Raw genomic sequence first — 19,018 nt, 5'->3', positions numbered from 1 at the left:
AGGACACGTGAGGCCAGCTTGGGCTCACAACAGACCTGCCACTTGTCAGCTCTGCCACCTGCCCTCCTCCCTCGGCTGCTTTGAGCATGAGTTTCCTCGCATATGCAGTGAAGCACTAAATCCTAGACTGACTAAATCTAAAAGCACGTGCTCTTCCTGTGTGTGCCAGACAGCAAGTCCCTGTCCTCACAGTGTTTGTGAGGTCAAGCCCACAGCTCTCGCCTTGAACCTAGGACTGTTCCCTACTCCCAGCCCCAGCTCACCCTGCTGCTGGCCCCGGGCTGACCTCTGAGGCATCCCCTGCTCTCTCCCCTCGCTGTTGGCCCAGGGCAGGTGTTTCCCTGCCCACCTCCCTGAGCTGTCAGAGTGCACCCTCAGTGCTTCCTTCTGCCACCTGAGAGCTCTCGAGGAAGGCCCTGTGCCTTGTACTTCGCTGTGGGCCAGTGACCCTGGAGAAGACAGGAGGGCCCTTGGAGCCTGGATTGTGGAGTGCTTCCACTTGTAGGGCAGCGGCTGTGCGCCCACCCTGCTGAGCAGCGCTGCAGCTCGGGTACTCTTGACGTTCAGAATCACAGTCAGTCCCTGGGTCAGCTACCCGTGGCTCTGGACCCAGGCCTGAGGTACTCCCTGGGTCAGCATTTGTGGTAGGCGGGCAACACCTGGGATCTCAAGATCTCAGAACTGAAGCAGACACAGGAGAGTGGTACGGGACTAGAGGCTGGGCAGGCCTCCACAGGTCCGTTAAGTTAGTGTCAGACGTGTGCTAGGACTGGTTGGAAGGAGCCTGGCACCCCATGGGTGCCATGAGGATGGGCAGCCAGAGAAGTGCCGCAGAATGAATTGATTTGATAAATGGCCATTTATTACCCTCTCGAATTGGCTGAAACCAATTTCGGTCACATCAACCCCTGGTAAGTGCTGGGATATTGATTTGTGCAAAGTAATACAGTGAATTTATCAGTGTGATCCCCAGCTGCAGGGCCTCTAGCAAGGCCGGCGCTCAGTTACCGCCTTACAAATGGAGGAGATAAAGTACCAGCCCCACAGCCCAGGCCCCACGGCCTCTCGGTCTGCTAGGGTCATCAGAGCCCAAGCAGAGCCAGCCCACACGCCACATACCACACACCAGAGCCTGGGTGCTGAAAGGAAGGCTCTCCTTCCAGAGTCCGCCGCTGGTCACGGGGAAGGCAGAATGCCTACCTGTCGGGCAGACCACCTCCATCCTCCCTGGAGAAGAGCCAGCTGTCTCTCTTGAGCACATGGGGAACTAGGCTACCTCCTGTGTTCTTGGCCACCAGTCAGTGTCTCCGAATTAGAAGAGCAGACATTTCTTTGATCCCTCCCTTTCCCCTTAGCCCCTACTAGCATCAGGTGTCAAGTTCTGTCAGTCAACTGGTTCTCAAACCTGGCCTCTCCCCTTCGCTCCCAATGCCACTACCCCAGCTCAGCACATCAGTATCTCTTGTCTGAACCACAGCAGTGACCTTCTTGCTGGCCCTTCCGCCTCCTTTCCTTCCCCTGAAATCAGTTCTCACCACCACCAGGAGTGATCTTTAAAAAGCACGAATCTAACCGTGCCTGTCCTGCCTACACCCACCGCGTGGTCTCGCTGCCCTAACCTGGCCCTGCAGCCGCTGGCCGGCTCTGTCCTGCTCGCAGCAGCCTGCCCTGCCTCCCACACACGCAGTGGCAGTCCCCTCCCTGCGCTCGCCACTGCCGCCCTCGCCGCTGGCAGTTCTTTCTCTCCTGGCCCATCTCCACACTGGCTGGTTTCTCACTTGGCCTCGCCTTGCTTAGTTCAGGAGCAGTTGACTGTGAACTCCTTGGGGACAGATACCAAGACTTAATCATTTGTTTGGTGTTTTTTTTTTTTTCACCCCAATTCCTGGCCCTGATTAGGTGCTTAATGCAGTTTGTCGAATTAATTGATGTGGAACGGCCCCTCGCCCATCTCTGATGTGCTCTGAGGAGAGGGGAAGAGCTGTAGCACCTGCCTGCCAGCAGCTCACAAGCATGATGGGAATGCGTCTGTACTCCCTGATCTGTGACAGGGAGCAGCCATTCCCCACACAGGTCATTCCCACACACCTGACAGCCTGCTGGAGCTCCCTGCGACCCCCAGCCACTGTACCTGGTCACAGTGGGCCCTGTGAAGCCCCTGCACCTCCTTGGGGAGGCCCTACCACCGTGGCCGCTCTCCTGTTCCCAGCTGCAGCCCGGGTCACGGCAGGGCTTATATTTCTTGCTTCGCTTCCCTCAGCAACCCCTCACAAAACATAAGCTCCTCGAGTTGTGCACTTCCCTGGGCGCCCTCTGAGGCCAGGTGTCTGATCGGAGAGGTGCACGCAGGTCAGCCCTGAGCTGTGGAGTGGCAGTGATGAGCTCACAACACAGCTCGCACTCCGCTGGCCGCCTGCTGTCCCAGGCGCTCCGCTGGGATTCAGGGCTCTTTCTCTGGGCTTCCTGTGATCACTTCAACACCGCACCTACCTCATGGTACCAACCATGTTTGTAGATCCTCCTCACTCCAAGGCCAGGAAATACCCTCATCAGCTCTGTCCCCCAGGGTTGAGCACATGGGTGCCTGGAAGGTTGGTGAACCCAAAACGATGAAGTCTGAACTCATTTTGACATTGCTGATAGGCGCTTTGACAACGCTTAGCTGTGGGAGTGCCGTTGAAGGCCTGCTCCTCCAAGGAGGTGCCACAGCCTGAAACAAGACTGTTCCCAGCTTTGGTCTCAGCCCACTGAGACTCTCCAGAACCTTGAGCTGCGCATAGGCAAAGGATGGGGTGGGGGGACAGCTCTCAGCTGTCCCTGGTTTCGCACACACTGAGTGTCCTGTTGTACCTCCACCTGCCCAGCAGTCTGCCCCTCGTCCTCAGGTATAGGCATCAGCTGGGTACAGATAAGTCTTCCCAGACTTCTCAGTGCACCTGTCCACTTTGCACCCCGAGATTTCCCAGCAGCACGCACTTTGGGCGCCCTGCACCTGGCACACAGCTTGTTTGATGAACAGATGCCTGAGGCTCCCTGGAAAGGGGTTCAGTAACCACCTGGAGTGCCAAGAGACGCTTGAGGCCAGCCTCCTCCTGTCTGGTGTAAAATGGGAGATGAAATACCTGTTCTTCCTTCCTGAGGTTCTATAGAGATCAAGAAATCATTCCTTTGGTCAGCAATTCTTAAATCTTTGCTGGGCTCCCCACAGAGGTCCCTCTGCCCCCTTGATGTGTGAGCCTCGACAGGTGGAAGCCCTCTTCACTGCACCTCTCTGAGCCCAGAGACGGAACCAGCTTCTCAGGATCACCAGGACCTGTGACATAGCCTGGCCAGTGACTGCTGCCACTCTGGCTGCCATCATTTGGAGTTCGACTATTCCACCCTTGCAACTTCCAAAAAGGTTTCATAACCTTTTTAAGCTTCCCATTTTATTGATGAAGAAACTGAGGCTCTAAAGGAATGAGTGTTTTACTTAAAGTCAGTCAACTAGTAAGTGACAGAGGTAGGATTCCCGGCTAGATCCTGTACTCCTCCCCTCTCCACTGTCCCACTCAGTCGATGAACACGTACCCAGAGTTGATGGAGTGGGTGTGGCATGGCGGAGTTCATGGGAGTTCTGTAGTCCAGTAGTGACAGGCGCGGACAGGAGAGGACTCTTGTGAGGGACGGAACACCAGCAAGGCAGGTCCTGCACAGCATGTGAGGAGGCAGAGGGGCCTGGCTGGAGCTTATAGACAAGGGGACCAGCCAGGGAAGGGCCATGCTGCCCGTGCACAAAACCCTGACACTGCCAGTCAGGGACAGGGCTCCTGAGGCCCACATATTAAATGGCTGAGTGAGCCAGACTGGAAGACTGCAGAGGAAACATTTTCCTGGGGAGGCCAGGGTACGAGCAGGTACAGGGGCAGCAGAGGGCCTGTGGGGAGAGCGGACTGCCTTCCCTGAGCTCCTGAAGTGCCAGCTCGGAGTTGCACTCAGTGCCCAGCATCTCCTTGAGCAGGTTACCTAGCTTCTTCGTTCATAGTTCTTCCTCTGTACAGTGGAATCGAGTTCCCTGGCCTGCTCACCTCACGTGATCACGACGAGGCAGAGGTGCCTTACAGACTGTGAAGCGCTAGCCGCGTAAGCTGTGCTTTTGCTGGTCCACAGTGAGCCCTGACTCTGGACGTTCCACACAGGCCCATCCAGGTCTCTGCCCAGCCTCCCTGGGCAGAATCCTCCAGGCTCCCAGCCTTGGTCCTCAGGCCCCTGCCAGCCACACACACGGGGGCTCGCCTTCCCCAGTCCCCCAGTCTATCTTGGCTACTTCCATTTTTCATTCTGTCGGACTCCATCTGCTTGGCCGTTTTTCTCTTCAGATATTATTAGCAATATCCAGAGTTGTAATTGTTTAATGGTTGGCATTTCTCCGGTTTCATGGGGGGCCCAGATCAAGCCCACCCCAGACTTGTGCCCTGGGTCTGGCAGAATTGACCAGGGACAGCTGTGCAGTGGAGTCTGCCCAGCATTATAAAGAGCTCTCTCCCAGGTGCATTATTAGAAAAGAAGAGGGAGAGATGGCCCCAGGCAGAATGCAGTTCCACATTCTCCATGGTGTTCTGTACTGCACAGCCCAGCAGGTGCGGCTCTGAGTGGGCTGGGCTGGGCGCCTCAGGTCCCTGATACCCTGGGAAGCCCCGTCCCCACCAGGCCCCCTCTGAGCAGTGTCTGGGTACTTCTCTCTCCCCAGATGCCCAAGGAGCCTGAACCCAGGTCATGCTTGGCTTCTTCCAAAGCCAGATGCCCAATTGAGGCAACTTTTGGGAGAGTATGGCTCCTTTCAGATGATCCATCTCTCGCCACTCCGGCACACAGACTTGTCCACACCTGGGACTCAGGAAAGTCTGACCTTTGCCATTTGAATACCTCTGTTGCCCTGAAAACCCACTCTGTCAGCTCCCTGGTTCTGCTCTTGGACACCAAGAACTGCCCTCAGCCAGGCTTGTACTTCCCCCCTTCAGCCCCAGCACTCAAATACCCAGGAGGTCTGTGGGTTCCCCTCATAGCCAACTCTTCCATAGAAGCCAGGCCAGTTAGTTGGGGAAGATACAGGCCCTAGTCAGAGAAGAGGGCCTGAGTGTTTTCCGAAGCCCCTTTCAGCGTCTCCAGGGAGCACTTCCTGGGAGGCACAAGTGGCTCAGCCATGCCCATGAAGTTGCAGGGTTTCCATCCTGCTGAGGCCAGAACTGGAGAGGAAGTAGCACATTAGAAGTGAGCAAGACCACAGGCATGATGCTGAGCTCCTAGGACAGGTAATGCAGACCTTCATACAGTGATCCTCGCCGCTCCACCCATGCCAGCCACCTTGTCCTGCCTAGTCCTACCCAGCCTCCCATAGCCTCTTCCTGAGAGTCCTTCCCGACCTCTGCAGCTGCCCCTTTGAAACGCTGTCACACAACTTAGCATTTACACATTGGCAGATGCATCCCTAAGACTGTCAGCTCTCCATTGACAAGGCTCCCAGGCTTGTCCACTAACTATCCCTTTGCTAATCTCCCCTGACCCTCTGGGACCAGAGCAGACATGCTGTGCTCTTCCGTCTGCTGACTAACCTTGACCTTACAGGGTTCTGTCCCCTTCCTGCTCCAGACTGCTGTATTTCCATTAATGCAACCCAAATTGGTACGCACGTTCCTAAGAAGCCACAAGTGATTTTTAAGAAGACTGATTGCAAGAGAGAAGCAACCCTACCTCCTGCTGGTTGCGTGACTTGGACAAGCCTCTTTGTCCATTCCTCAGTTTCTTCTTCAGTATAACGGAGTTGAGAATACTTTCCTCAGGTTGTCTGTGTGGGTCTCGAGCAAACGTACTGTCAGTGTCCCATGTCTGCCCAGCATACAACGTGTTCAAGAAATTCTTCTTCCTTTTATGGTCTGCCTCGCTCTACTTCCTGCTCTTATACTTGGGTGATACTTCTGGGCCTGATTCTCCTGCTCCAGAGTTGAACAGTAGTTTCTCACTTTGGATACTTAGTGCTTGATTACATCCTTCCTAAAGAGGTCAGATCTTGCTCTAGAAGAGTTGAGCCCCCAGAGAACCTGGTACACACCTGTCCACTCCCTGCCTACCCCCTCCACACTAGAAGTTGTGATTAGCAATGTGCTAACCAAGTGGCTTACCCCTTCGATGCCCTGAGCTCCACATCACCTTTAATTGGCTTCTAGAAAATGCATCAGCCTGTTTCCTCTTCCTGATCCAGACAGCAGACAGACCTTGGCTTCCCCCAAATGAGGAAGAGTTCAGAGCTCACACCCCATGTCCCCCCAGGGGCCTGCCGTGGGTTTCTGCCTCTTGCGTTCGCGTAGAACACAGGCCCACACTCCCACTGCTGGGGATAGAAGGTAACCAGAGAGCCCAAGTTCCTCACAATTTCTCCTTCATCAGCCCCTCCAACCCCCCCCACCTCCACTCCCCCATCCTCCCGCCTTTCAGTTTCCCTGGCAACGCTGAGTGCTCATCCTGGAAAACTTTATCCGAAATCTGCTCTGGGCAGCCTTCCAAATCCATGCTAACCTGATTAGGTGTCTCTAGGGGCCTTGCCAGCTAATCAGATTAGGCAGCACTAATGGTAGTGAGGACTTTGAGTGGGCGCAGAGCAGTAAAACATATTGTATACTTAGTGATAATTATCCTGCCTTTTGTGTCATTGATTTATCTGCCTCCCGCCCTGTCCCCCCATCATCTGTGTTTGGCCATAGCGATCCGGAGGAAGGAGAATGGCTGGTACGATGAAGAACACCCTCTGGTCTTCCTCTTCTTGGGATCATCTGGAATAGGTAATTGGGAGCAGAACAGGCACTGGGGAGGGAGGGCTGCGGGTATGCCTAGCCTAGGCCTGAGAGCCCCAGCTGCTGTGGGCCAGGGTCATGCTACACGCCTCCAGTTCAACTCCCAGCTCCAGAAGCAACTGCCTCCAAATTACAGGGCCACCACCAAAAAAGAGAACTGTTTTTTATCATCTGTCACGTTTTGAGTAGCAGGACTTAAGGCCCCCTCTGGGGACTGGGGGCAAGGACTAATTCACCTGGAGGAGCAGGCCTTTTAGGGTGTGTTAGCTCTGGTCCAGCCACTCCGTGTCCCCAGAGGCTCCCCTTGGGGAGCAGTTGAACTGCCTCAGCTGCCCAGCATACCAACTGGATTCCTGGCAGCTCAGCTTTAAGAAGCTAGAGAAAGCCCTGATGACCAGGTCAGTGTCAGGTGCACAGAACCGGTTGCAGTAAAATGGGTTGGGTGCTTTTCTGGCCAGTTGTGCCGGACGGCCTGGGTCATTCTCTCTCCCTTACTCTGTGCCCTCGTAGACCGCCCCTTCACCTCCACCACCACCCACCCTTGTTCTGATGGGAAATTGCATGGTTGAGTTGTCTGCTCTACCCTCCCAGCATCTTCACAGCCCACCTTTCCCTGTGATGTGGGATCCCAAAGGCTTACCACACCTGACCATGGTGCTGGGGACTGTGACTTTTGTACCACACAGTGACTTCACACCAAGTGGCTCTTAGAGCCACCACTTAGCTGTTGTCACTCTTCGTTACAAAGAAGCCAGGGAGAGGTGCTCTTGGTCTCTTCCCTTCCTCTGCTTGTCCTGTGGTTCCAGGGCCGACCGAATGGCAGGGCCGTGGGCACCGAGAGCGATGCTGCCAGGCGAGGGGAGGTGTGTGCTGGGACTCAGGACAGGCTGGCTCTGGCTTGGGAGATTCAGCCTCCCACACCTAAGATGGTGCCGCAGAAAAGTCAGTTGCAACTCAGAATGTGATTCTGGCCCCGGCTTCTCCATATTCCCTCGGTGACTTCAGGAGAGTCACCAGCCCTCCCTGGGCCTCAGGATTCCCATTCATAAAATACATTCTTTCCACCATGCTGCATATCATCCCTCCAAGAGAGCGTCATCTGCCCCTGACCCAGCTCCTCTCCCTTCTTTCTTAACAGGGAAAACAGAGCTGGCCAAGCAGACAGCCAAGTATATGCACAAAGATGCCAAAAAGGTAAGGCCTGGTCTTCAGGCTGAGACCCAGTCACTCCTGCTGCCCCCCAAAATCTGAGAATCTGAATCTAACGCCTGCAGTCAGCAAGACGGGCCATGACTGGGAGCAGACCCAGCTCTGGCCCCAGTGTTGCCCCAAATTGCTCCAGGAGTTCGGGTAAATTATTCAACCTGTATGCCTTAGTTTCTTCACCTATAAAATGGGAATAATAATCCTTCCTCTGCCTGACTCTTGGGAAAACCAAGTGAGATTCCTCCACACATTTTCAAACATTTGCCCTGTGCCAGGTGTTGTACTGGAGACTGCTAAAACATTTATTAAAACACTGTTCTGGGCCAGTGCTGTGGCTCACTAGGCTAATCCTCTGCCTGCGGCGCCGGCACACCGGGTTCTAGTCCCAGTCAGGGCACTGGATTCTGTCCCGGTTGCCCCTCTTCCAGGCAGCTCTCTGCTGTGGCCCGGGAGTGCAGTGGAGGATGGCCCAAGGCCTTGGGCCCTGCACCCGTGTGGGAGACCAGGAGAAGCACCTGGCTCCTGCCTTCGGATCAGCGCGGTGCAGCGGCCATTGGAGGGTGAACCAACAGTAAAGGAAGACCTTTCTCTCTCTCTCTCTCTCATTGTCCGCTCTGCCTGTCAAAAAAAAAAACAACAACAACAACAAAAAAAACCACTGTTCTGCCCTGCCCTGAAGAGTCCAGGCTAGAGAGGGAAGCAGCTTCAAAAATACAAAGTCACTGCCCAGTGCCACCATGCTGTGCCTAACGGAGGCTTGGGGCTGAAAGAGAAAGCGTGTAGAAGTAACAGGGTGCTTTATTTTCCTGTCTGCATCCCACACAACCTTGTACACAGGTGAGCTTGTGGTACTGATCATCCTCTTCCCCCTCCCGTGGCCCAGGGCTCTGGGTTCTCCACACGTGGGAAAGGGCCACGCCACCCCACCCCACCCCACCCTGTGTGTTCTCTCTGACTAGCCAAGGCTCGCTAAGTTGGACTTTCTGGGCTGATGGGAAATGCTTTCTCGTGGAGAGCACCCTCCTCAGAGAGGATGCAGAAACATTTCAATGAAGGCCAAAAAAGGCTGGTGGAGAGTTCCCACCAGCCTTCCCAGTTTGGGGGGGCTAAGACCCCAGCTGTTCTTGCCTGGCTTCTTGGAAAGCCTGCCCAGCCAAGGCCACGAGCAGTTGCTTTGGCTGCTGCCAGCCAAGTGGCCCCAGCCGCATAGAGTCCTGGACCCCACTTCTCATCTAGCCGCCCCCTTGCCACCTCAGTCTGCATCCTCCTGAGTCCCCTTCCATCTAAGAACTGGCTGAAGGCTCAGAGCATAGCTTCCCTGGCGCTGCCGCTGCCAAACCCAGAGCAGAGCCACCGGACAGGCGGGCGGGCGGCGCGTGGCATGCTAATAGGCTCCCGCAGAAAGAGCGCTTGTAAGACCATTCATCAGGTTGGCAGCGACTGAAACAATTAGCACTCTGGAAAGGGCCATAAACTAGCAAGACTATTAGGGAAGATGCAGTTACGGGCAGGAACCACCTGATTAGGGATGAAGAATTCTGAGTGGTTTAATTTTAATACTGTCAGAAAGGTTAATATTTAATTACAAATTATAATCTCCTTATCCAAGCTGTCTTAATATGTCTTCATGCAGTGGAAGTGGAAGGCAAGTATCTGCTGACTTGCTGGTGCAGAAAGGAGAGGAGGGGCCTGTTAAAGGCTGGCGGTGGTTTTTCAGTTAGCATCTGAATGGGAGACAGGTTCCCCGCCCCCGGCAGGGCAACCTTCCCCAGCTGGAAGTAACACCGGCACTGCCTGGAGGCTGTGGACAAGGCGGATGAGGCTCTGGAGCCAGCCAGCCGTGCCTTTTTTTTTTTTTAAAAGATTTATTTACTTGAAAGAGTTACACAGAGAAGGAAAGGGGTCTTCCATCCGTTGGCTCACTCCCTAGTTGGCCATAATGGCCAGAGCTGAGCTGATCCGAAGCCAGAAGCCAAGAGCTTCTTCTGGGTCTCCCGCGTGGGTGCAGGGGCCCAAGGACTTGGGCCATCTTCTACTGCTTTCCCAGGCCACAGCAGAGAGCTGGATCAGAAGTGGAGCAGCCTAGACTCAAACCGGCACCCATATGGAATGCTGGCATTGCAGGCGGCAGTTTTACCCGCTACACCACAGCGCCGGTCCCTCAAGTTACAGTTCTTGCTCCTGGCTCTTGCCTCAGGGGAAACGCTGCAGTCCTATAGTTAAGATTGTTGTTAGCCTCAGGTGACAGAATGCAAACTGCAGCTGGCTGGGGTGCTAGGCATAGCAATGCCCGTTCCCTTGGCTCACATTTATTCATTGCTGCCTGCTTTGCACAGCTGTATCCCATCTGCGAACCCTCTTATTTGATCCTATGAGAAAGATAGCATAGATGCTAAATTAGACCCATTTTCAGATGAGAAAACTGAGGTCCTGCAGTATTGAGAGACTTGTCTAAGGTCACTTGTTAGAAGAAGTCAAACCAGAACCTGGTTTTCTAATTTCTCTCTCAATACCACTGTTCTCAGCAGCTCTGGGAGGCTGGATTGTAAGTTTGTCCCTGTTTTTCCCAGGGAACTAAGAGGCCCAATAAAACCGTCTGTGTATTTTTATTTGAGAGGCAGAGAGACAGGGAAGAAGCTTGCATCCACTTACTCACTCCCCCAGAGCCCATGATGGCCAGGACTGGGCTATGCCAGTGCTGGGAGCTGAGAACTCAATCCAGGTCCTACATAGGTAACAGGGAGCCACCTACTAGAGCCAATACCTGCCGCTTCCCAGGGTGTGCACTGCCAGGAAGCAGCAAGTGGAGCTAGCTGGGACATGCCAGGACGGGATGTGGGCATCCCCACCCAGAGCCTTAACTGCAGGGCCAAATGCCTGCCCTTGTGTTGTGTTTCAAATCATAGGCAACCACTGATGGTGACTACCTGTCCCACTTGGTGGACAGTCACCCCGACAAGTTCACTGTTGTAATAACTCCCATGCCCGCCCTTGAGAAAGGATGGGTAGGTGGCCGGGCAGGCAGGCAAATGATACAGGAATCAGACCAGCAGAAGCCTGACTGAAGGGAGAGCCCCAAGTTAGATTTAGAAGGACGGGGACATGATTTGGCTTTATCAAGGCAGAGAACGAGGCCATCATGTGGGGGAAGAATGGACAGGAAAGGAGCAACGAGTCAAAAGCAGAATGTCTGAGGAAGAGCGGGGCTGGGGTGGTTGGGACACACACCTCCTGCACCCTGCCTGCCTCCCATGGTGCGTGGTGTCGACTTGTTTCCACACAGGGCTTCATTCGCCTGGACATGTCCGAGTTCCAGGAGCGGCATGAGGTGAGTGCCCTTCACGGCTGGCCGTTTGAGCCTCAGATAATCCCACAGCCTTGGGGTTTTCCTTTGGGGGCTCCTGATCTGTTTGACTCTGAAGAATAGAGAAGATCTACCTGCCCTCTCCCAGTAGCAGGCTTGCTGCCACCCCGGGGGAGAGGCAGCGGCTGTCCTGCCTGGGACAGGCCGTCCGAGTGTGTACAACGCCATCTTCCCACACATGCCTCATCGTGCAAACAACAGCACAGCAGGGCCTTGCTAGCCCCTTTCCTCCCTCCCCCAGGTGGCCAAGTTCATCGGGTCCCCGCCAGGCTACATCGGCCATGAGGAGGGTGGCCAGCTGACCAAGAAGTTGAAGCAGTGCCCCAATGCTGTGGTGCTCTTTGACGAGGTAGACAAGGCCCACCCGGATGTGCTCACCATCATGCTGCAGCTGTTTGATGAGGTAAAAGTCGTCTGGGCTGCGGGTGGGGGGACACCTGGAGGACTCTGGGCTGGGACTAGCAGGAGCCGAGGACCCGCAGGCCACCTGTCCTTCCTCAGCTTGATGTAGGGGCCAGGTGGCAGATGTGGCTGGGCCCCTTGGCTTGGCACCCAGGCAGGCTACTCAGAGGAAGCCCAGCACTACCTCCTAGAGGGGGCAAAGGAAGCGTGAAAGGAACTTGCATTTTTAGTTCCAGCTCTGCTCCTGACTGGCTGGGTAGCCTTAGCAATTCACTGTGACAAGGACGCTGGGGCAGGCAGGCTCCAGGCAGCTTGCCAGTGCAGCATTCTTGGGCTGCCCCTGTGTTGAACATGGATGAGGCTCCGGCCCCTCAGCCTGCACAGTCCCCTGCCAGCAGGGCTGTCCCGAGTGCCTTCTCAGTGCTAGACCTGGGCTGAAAACCTCACAGTTGTTACCAGGCAAGCTGGAAGTTAACCTCACCTTTTACAAGAAACTCAGGGTCGAGAGGTTGTAAATGCTGTACCTGAGGCTACGGAGCTGCGATTGGACAGCAGACAGAGCTGAGCCCAGAGCCCCAGCTCCCCCTCTCCTTGCCTTGAGCCGGGGAGGGCGTGCAGTCATGGGGAATGGTGATCTTTACCTTTTCCAGGGCCAGCAGAGCTGAGGGCGGTGCTGAGGACTGGGTTTCTCCTCCTCCCATGCAGGGGCTAGAGGAGGCAGCACCTGGCCAGGGACCGAGCCAGGGAGAGCCAGATCTCCCCTTGCCCTGCCAAGGAGGGAGAGGCCAGTCCTTCCACTCCAGCCTGCAGATGGGCTGCAGGTGCCCAGCTGGGGGCCAGTCGGGTGGCAAGGTGCTGTGGGAGTAATTGGCGCTTCTGTACTTTGTGTGCCTGGCACTGTTCTAAGTCTGCTTGCATCAACTCACAGCTGTGGAGACAGAAGTAAGGTGAAGTCAGTCGCCTGTGGCCACGTAGCTGGGAAGTGGGCAGCAAGGAGTCGAACCCAGGCAGTCCAGTACCACAGCCTGCATCTTAAACACCACGAGAGAGGGCCGTCTGCCAGGTGGCACCCAAAGGCAGGAGAGCCCCGTGCAGGGAGGTATGCCACAGCCAGGGTGGCCTCTGGCAGCCCTGGCCCAGGCTGAGGGGGCAGCCGCTGACTGAAGGCCACCATCCTCTGCTGCCCCCTCCCCTACCTACTACTTTCTGACCCTTGTAATTCCATTGACCAAAGCTGCCATCCTCAGGGCCCACCAAGTCAGGGGCAGAATCCAGCAGTCATTCAGCAAACCTTCCAAGGACGAGTGCCTGCAAGGTGAACGGAGGGAGAAGGGCTGGCAATGGAAGCCTAATGTGCCAAATCCCGGGGCCTGAAATGGCCTGGTTTGTTCAAGGCACTCCAACTGTTGGGTATCGCCTGACCCTGGGGAGCAGTGAGAGCAGAGTATAGGCCACTTCCAGTGCCCACAGAGAAGCGTGGGGTTCTTTGGTGGGTACTCTGGAGCCTGTGAGTTGAAACAAGAAACAGGGTCAGCGCTTCACTTTACAAATATCTTAGAGGCCGCTATGCAGATCCCAGAGTCCAGGCTGGCCCTGGGGCGGCCCAGTGGCCCCAGGAAGCACAGCTGCAGGCTGGTGAGGAGGCTGAGGCATGGCCCTGTTGGGGCCGCTAGACTGGGACATCCAAGAGGCTCCCCACGCTGTTAGTGGGGCTGGAGCTTAGGGCAGGCCTGGCTGACAGGCGCAGCTCTGTCAGCAGAAGCCACACAGGGCTGAGGTTGCGCGTAGAGGGAAGAGTTCAGCTGTGCAGAGGAGGAGGGGCTCACTGGAGTGGTCGGCAGCAGAGTGAGGCCCCGTATTTATTCGTGAGGTGCTGTACTAGTGGAAGCAGCAAGGGCACCTTCTACAAGCTGGGGCTCAGAGGGGAGTTCCCCGTCCCCCGCCCCCAGCCCAGATCTCCCAAGCCTGGGCCAGAAAAGCAAGGCCTTGCTTGTCACAGCCAAAAACCAAGCAGGACGAATGCTGGCCGCTTTCGCATGTCTCCAGAGACACCCACTTCTCCCCCCCTTCCAGATTCATACATGACACGGTGGGAAAGCAGCCCTGGAACCCTGAGGTGTGCATTTGAGCCCTACCCAAGCAGTACAGCATCTGGTTGGTGGTGGGAGGTGAGACTAGGCCAGCTCCCTCTTATACATCATTATTGCCAAGGAAACAGAAGTCACCCTTTGGGTCAGTCGTGCTCTGCACCTGCTCCCCTCGCCCACCTGGGTCTCATCCTCAGGCCCAGTTATGAGCAGAGCTTTGATCTCTTGGAATGAAATTGCTGCTGGGTTATTGCTGCAGCCGGTGCGGCAGTGTGTGAACTCGGTCCTCAGGGAGGAGCTCTGGGAAGTGAGTGGAGAATACACATGGTGTCATATGAATGTGCTTGGGCATGTCCCACAGGCACACAGACCTGGCCCCCAGCACCAGAACTGCCCTCTGTGGACTCTGTTGGCAAGAGCCCAAGACCATCCCCTTGCACCTTGTCACCCTTTTCCCACCCTGAGGCAGGGACAGGAGAGTGACTGGCTCCAGGACCTGGATTGCAGGCCTTTTGTGACTAGGCCCCTTTGGAACGAGCAGTTTCCATGGGGCCTGTACCAAGTGTTAGTGCAAGCTGGAGAGCGTGCCCAGCGCACAGTAGGTACAGGACTGGCTTTGCCCAAGGAGGATGGTTGGAGCTGTGCCTCCCAGAGAAATCCCAGGCAGGTCTGACCCTAGCTCCTGTCCCAGGTGCTTCTCTCCAGTGAAGATCAAAGCATATTGGAGGCCCCATGAGTGCCCAGTGCAGGATCCGGGAGTGTGGATGGATGGATGGATGAATAGTCGGACTGACGGTGCCTTGAGAGGCGCCAAAGCAGGAACAGTCTCGCATAGTGATACTCTTAGGAGGTGGTGCAGCTGAGGCCCAGGACAGTGAGCACAGGGGCGAAAGGGTGCTCAGAGCAGAGGGAGCAACTGGCCTCCAGGCTGGGGGAGGCCTCTGAGCAATGAAGCCTGCTCAAGCCTAGCACGCCCTGAACCCACAGTCCCTGCTCCCTGCCAGGGCCGGCTGACGGATGGAAAGGGGAAGACGATCGACTGCAAGGACGCCATCTTCATCATGACCTCCAACGTGGCCAGCGATGAGATCGCACAGCACGCACTGCAGCTGAGGCAGGAAGCTCTGGAGATGAGCCGCAGCCGTCTGGCTGAGAACCTCGGTATGGCATAGCCCGAGCGGTTTGGAAAAGGCCGTGAGGGCTCTCGGGCTCACATCGGGGGCCAGGTAGGGGGCTTTGTCCCTGCTGACACCTGGCACCATGTCAGAAAGTGGAGAGGACCGATGAGAGACAGTGCCCTAACTACTCTGCAGACAGGAACGGATCGAGCGCCCTCAGGGTCTTAGGGGCTAAGAGCAGCACACCTGACCAAAGACACTTCGGCGCAATGAGGGGCAGCTCGTCCAAAAGGGAAGAGCCGCTCCAGTGGGGTGGGGGGGCTTTCTGTTCCAGCCCGAGCCCCTTCTTCCCAGCCAGAACCCAAATCTGGATCCTGGCTCTTCTCTTCTCCCCCTCCCACCCTAAAGGCCCCCAGGCTGCGCAGCTCCCAGAGCTGGAAGGGACCGGGTCAAGGCAGGGCTGAGGGGCAGGCCCAGGGGAAGCAAACAGCTAGTGCTTGTGTCTTGCAGGGGACGTCCAGATCAGTGACAAGATCACCATCTCAAAGAACTTCAAGGAGAACGTGATCCGCCCCATTCTGAAAGTAAGAGCTCCTCTCCGCACTCCCTGCCCGAGCCTAGGGTGGGCGAGGGTCCCGTGACCCCTCATTCACCCCACCTCTAACCTGGCCCTGCAGGCCCACTTCCGGAGGGACGAGTTCCTGGGACGCATCAATGAGATCGTCTATTTCCTCCCCTTCTGCCACTCGGAGCTCATCCAGCTCGTCAACAAGGAACTGAACTTCTGGGCCAAGAGAGTAAGAGGGCATTTCCCGTGGGTGGGGATGGGACATCAGCCCCTGGAATGCTGCAGGGGGAGCCTGGGGTGGGGCCCTGCGCGCGCAGCCCATGTGCAGACACCCCTCTCTGTCCCCTCCCCGGCCCAGGCCAAGCAGAGGCACAACATCACACTGCTGTGGGACCGGGAGGTGGCAGACGTGCTGGTCGACGGCTACAACGTGCACTATGGGGCCCGCTCCATCAAGCACGAGGTGAGTGCCACTCTTCCTCCGTACCTGCGTCTCCTGGGGCAGGACTGAAAAGCCAGTAAACCCACAGCAGGCCGATTTTTAAGGTGATAGTTTTGTATGGCCCACGAATGATGTTACAAATATCCAGGTGGCCCTTGGCCAAAAAAAAGGCTCCCATCCCTGCACTTGAGTTTGGCTGCTGGAACTCTCCACAGCCAGAGCAGATGCTCTTTCTGAGCACCACACTCACGAGAGGATCAGGTGAAACCCTGCCGCAAGTAGGGATCAGAGCCTCAGGCCCTGATGCCACTGCAGGCTGGGTCTCATTACCTCTGTTTGCACATGAGAAAAGGCGGCCCAAGCCAGCCTCCAGGCTCAGGCCAAGGCCCCATGGCCACTGTGCGTCCCGCCGCCTGCAGGTAGAGCGCCGTGTGGTGAACCAGCTGGCGGCAGCCTACGAGCAGGACCTGCTGCCCGGGGGCTGCACTCTGCGCATCACCGTGGAGGACTCCGACAAGCAGCTGCTCAAGAGCCCCGACCTGCCCTCAGCCCAGGCGGAGAAGCGGCTGCCCAAGCTGCGGCTGGAGCTCATCGACAAAGACAGCAAAACCCACAGACTGGACATCCGGGCCCCACTCCACCCTGAGAAGGTGTGCCACACCCTCTAGCACCTCCCACCTGCCCTCCACATCCAATAAAGGCCCCACTGTGGCTTGGCACCCAGCCCGCCTCCCCTCATGCCTTCCTCCGCCCGAAGCAGTGTGGGCCCATAAGCTGCTAGCATGGCTCCCCGAGAGGAGCCACCTTCCCAGCCCGTTACGGCTGGGAGCGGAGAGCTCTGCCTCTTCACAGCATCCTCTCCCCACCCTGACCCGGCAAGCTCAGGAGTATGGCAGCTAAGGACGGATCTGGCTGGAAGCAAAGGGACCAGGCTGTGATGTGCCACCCTCCAGTGGCCTCGTGCAGCGCAATCCCCACAGCAGCCCCCAGGCATGGGGGAGGGGTGCAAGGCTCAGGCCCAGACCCAGTTTAGGCTGTAGCTACCACTGCGCTCTAAGGGGAAGCATCCTTTCTGCTACCCACCATTCGCAGCCGTGTCCTGGGATCAGCCTGGGCCACGTAAGGCACTTCTAGGAGGGGCCTCCTCCAGCACGCAGACAGCAGAGTCGCTGGGAAGCCGCAGCAGGCAAGATCGGAAGGCAGGCTCTCCCCCAGGGAGCCTGCCCAAGCCCTGTCTGTACTGCCTACCCAGCCGAGTTGGGACAGGAACTCTATTCAGCCTGCATGTTAGTCACTAAGCGGAACGTTTGGATACAATGCCCCAAGTGCACCCATCTGAGCTTAGCAGGGCACAGCAAAGTCTGGTGCCTCCATGGACAGCCCCAGCTGTAGCCACCACAGGTGGCCACTCCAGGCCTCGCTTGGCCCATCTCCAGGGCAGAGATGAAGACCGCTGGGTGATGGAAGGAGGTCCAGCAGGGGCCCGGCCCCGGGGCTGTCAGCCGCTGCCTCCCTCCTTGACTGCCGTGCTCGTGGTGGGCGCTGCTGTTCTGTCACACACAGAGAACGGCAGAGTTCCCACGCGCCATCTACCCAATTTCTCCTATTAGTAACAACTTTACAAACCACACTGTAATTATCAAAACTCAGGAAGTCACACGGAGGCAGTACTACTCACCCGTCTACAGATACTCTGGGTTTCCTATGGGCTCCAGTGCAGGCCACGTTCCTGTCATCCCCATCAGCCTGTGGCAGCTCCTCTTTGTCTCTCGTGACCTTGACACTCCTCCAGACTGCTCATCTGTGAATGGCTCTTGGTTTGGGTGCGCCTCCTGTTTTCACGATTGGAAGAAGGTCTGCATTTTTGCAGGCTGACATGTTAGTGATGCTGAGGCCTTTTGCTGCCTCCCACAGACATGGTGTCTCACCATCCCAAGGATAAGGAGGTGTGTCCCGTTTTCTCCACTGTAAAATGTTTCCTTTGACATTAATAAAAATCTCCCAGTCAGATACTTTGATGCTGTGTAAATGTCTTATTTATCCTTAGAAGTATGCTGATTTTGGCATCCATCATCAGTGATTCTCACAAGTATTGATGTTGTGTTTGCTAAATGACGACTTTGCTTCCTTATTCCATCTCTGTCTCAACTGATGGTCTCTTTAAAAAAAAAAATGATGATGATTTGTTTATTTGAAAGGCAGAGTTACAGAGAGGCAAAGGCAGAGAGAAGATGGTCCATCTGCTGGTTCACTCCCCAAATGACTGCAATGGCCAGAGCCAGGAACTCCTGGGGTTTCCCACGCAGGTGCAGGGGTCCATCTTCTGCTGCCTTCCTAGGCCATAGCAGAAAGCTGGATCGGAAGTGGAGCAGCCGGGACTTGAGCCAGCACCCACGTGAGATGCCAGCATTACAGGCTGCGGCTTTACACGCTACGCCAGAGCACCAGCTCCTCAACTGTCCCTTTACCTCCATTTATTTATTCAACAATTTATATACTCTTCTCTACCTCTACCTCTGCTTCTCTAACTCTGCCTTTCAAATAAATAAATCTTTAAAATGGGCGGAGGTGGGGGCACTGTGGCATACCAGTTAAAGCCACCACCTGTAGTGCCAGCATCCCATATGGGCGCCGGTTCGAGTCCCGGCTGCTCCACTTCCAATCCAGCTCTCTGCTATGGCCTGGGAAAGCAGTGGAAGATGGCCCAAGTCCTTGCGGGGGGAAGGACTTGGGGACCCAGAGGAAGCTCCTGGCTTCCAATCAGCCCAGCTTCAGCTGTTGTAGCCATTTGGGGAGTGAGCCAGCGGATGGAAGACTTCTCAGTAACTCTGCCTTTCAAATAAATAAATAAACCTTTTAAAATAAAATACTGGAGCTGGCACTGTGGCGTAGCAGGTAAAGCCGCCACCTGCAATGCCAGCATCCCATATGGATGCTGGTTCGAGTCCCGGCTGTTCCACTTCCCACCCAGCTCTCTGCTGTGGCCTGGGAAAGCAGTGGAAGA

General features: G+C 56.0%; 1 protein-coding gene across 3 annotated transcripts in view; it reads left to right on the top strand.

Moving 5' to 3' along the window:
- The window catches only part of CLPB (ClpB family mitochondrial disaggregase), a 142,055-nt gene extending 124,029 nt beyond the window's left edge, over positions 1-18,026 (top strand). For all 3 annotated transcript variants that reach the window (XM_051822565.2, XM_002708715.5, XM_008264387.4), the window contains 9 exons: positions 6,738-6,815; positions 7,966-8,021; positions 11,317-11,361; positions 11,639-11,800; positions 14,891-15,047; positions 15,515-15,588; positions 15,682-15,801; positions 15,931-16,035; positions 16,434-18,026. In XM_051822565.2, coding sequence (XP_051678525.2) covers positions 6,738-6,815; positions 7,966-8,021; positions 11,317-11,361; positions 11,639-11,800; positions 14,891-15,047; positions 15,515-15,588; positions 15,682-15,801; positions 15,931-16,035; positions 16,434-16,682 — 1,046 coding nt within the window. In that variant the 3' untranslated portion in view covers positions 16,683-18,026. The remainder of the gene's footprint in view (positions 1-6,737; positions 6,816-7,965; positions 8,022-11,316; positions 11,362-11,638; positions 11,801-14,890; positions 15,048-15,514; positions 15,589-15,681; positions 15,802-15,930; positions 16,036-16,433) is intronic.
- Positions 18,027-19,018: the final 992 nt, after the last annotated feature.

This window comes from Oryctolagus cuniculus, chromosome 1, assembly GCF_964237555.1.
Source record: "Oryctolagus cuniculus chromosome 1, mOryCun1.1, whole genome shotgun sequence".
NCBI classification, from domain to species: Eukaryota; Metazoa; Chordata; class Mammalia; order Lagomorpha; family Leporidae; genus Oryctolagus; species Oryctolagus cuniculus.
The sequence above is the reverse complement of the archived record's forward strand: the minus strand, read 5'-3'. Positions and strand labels throughout refer to the sequence as shown.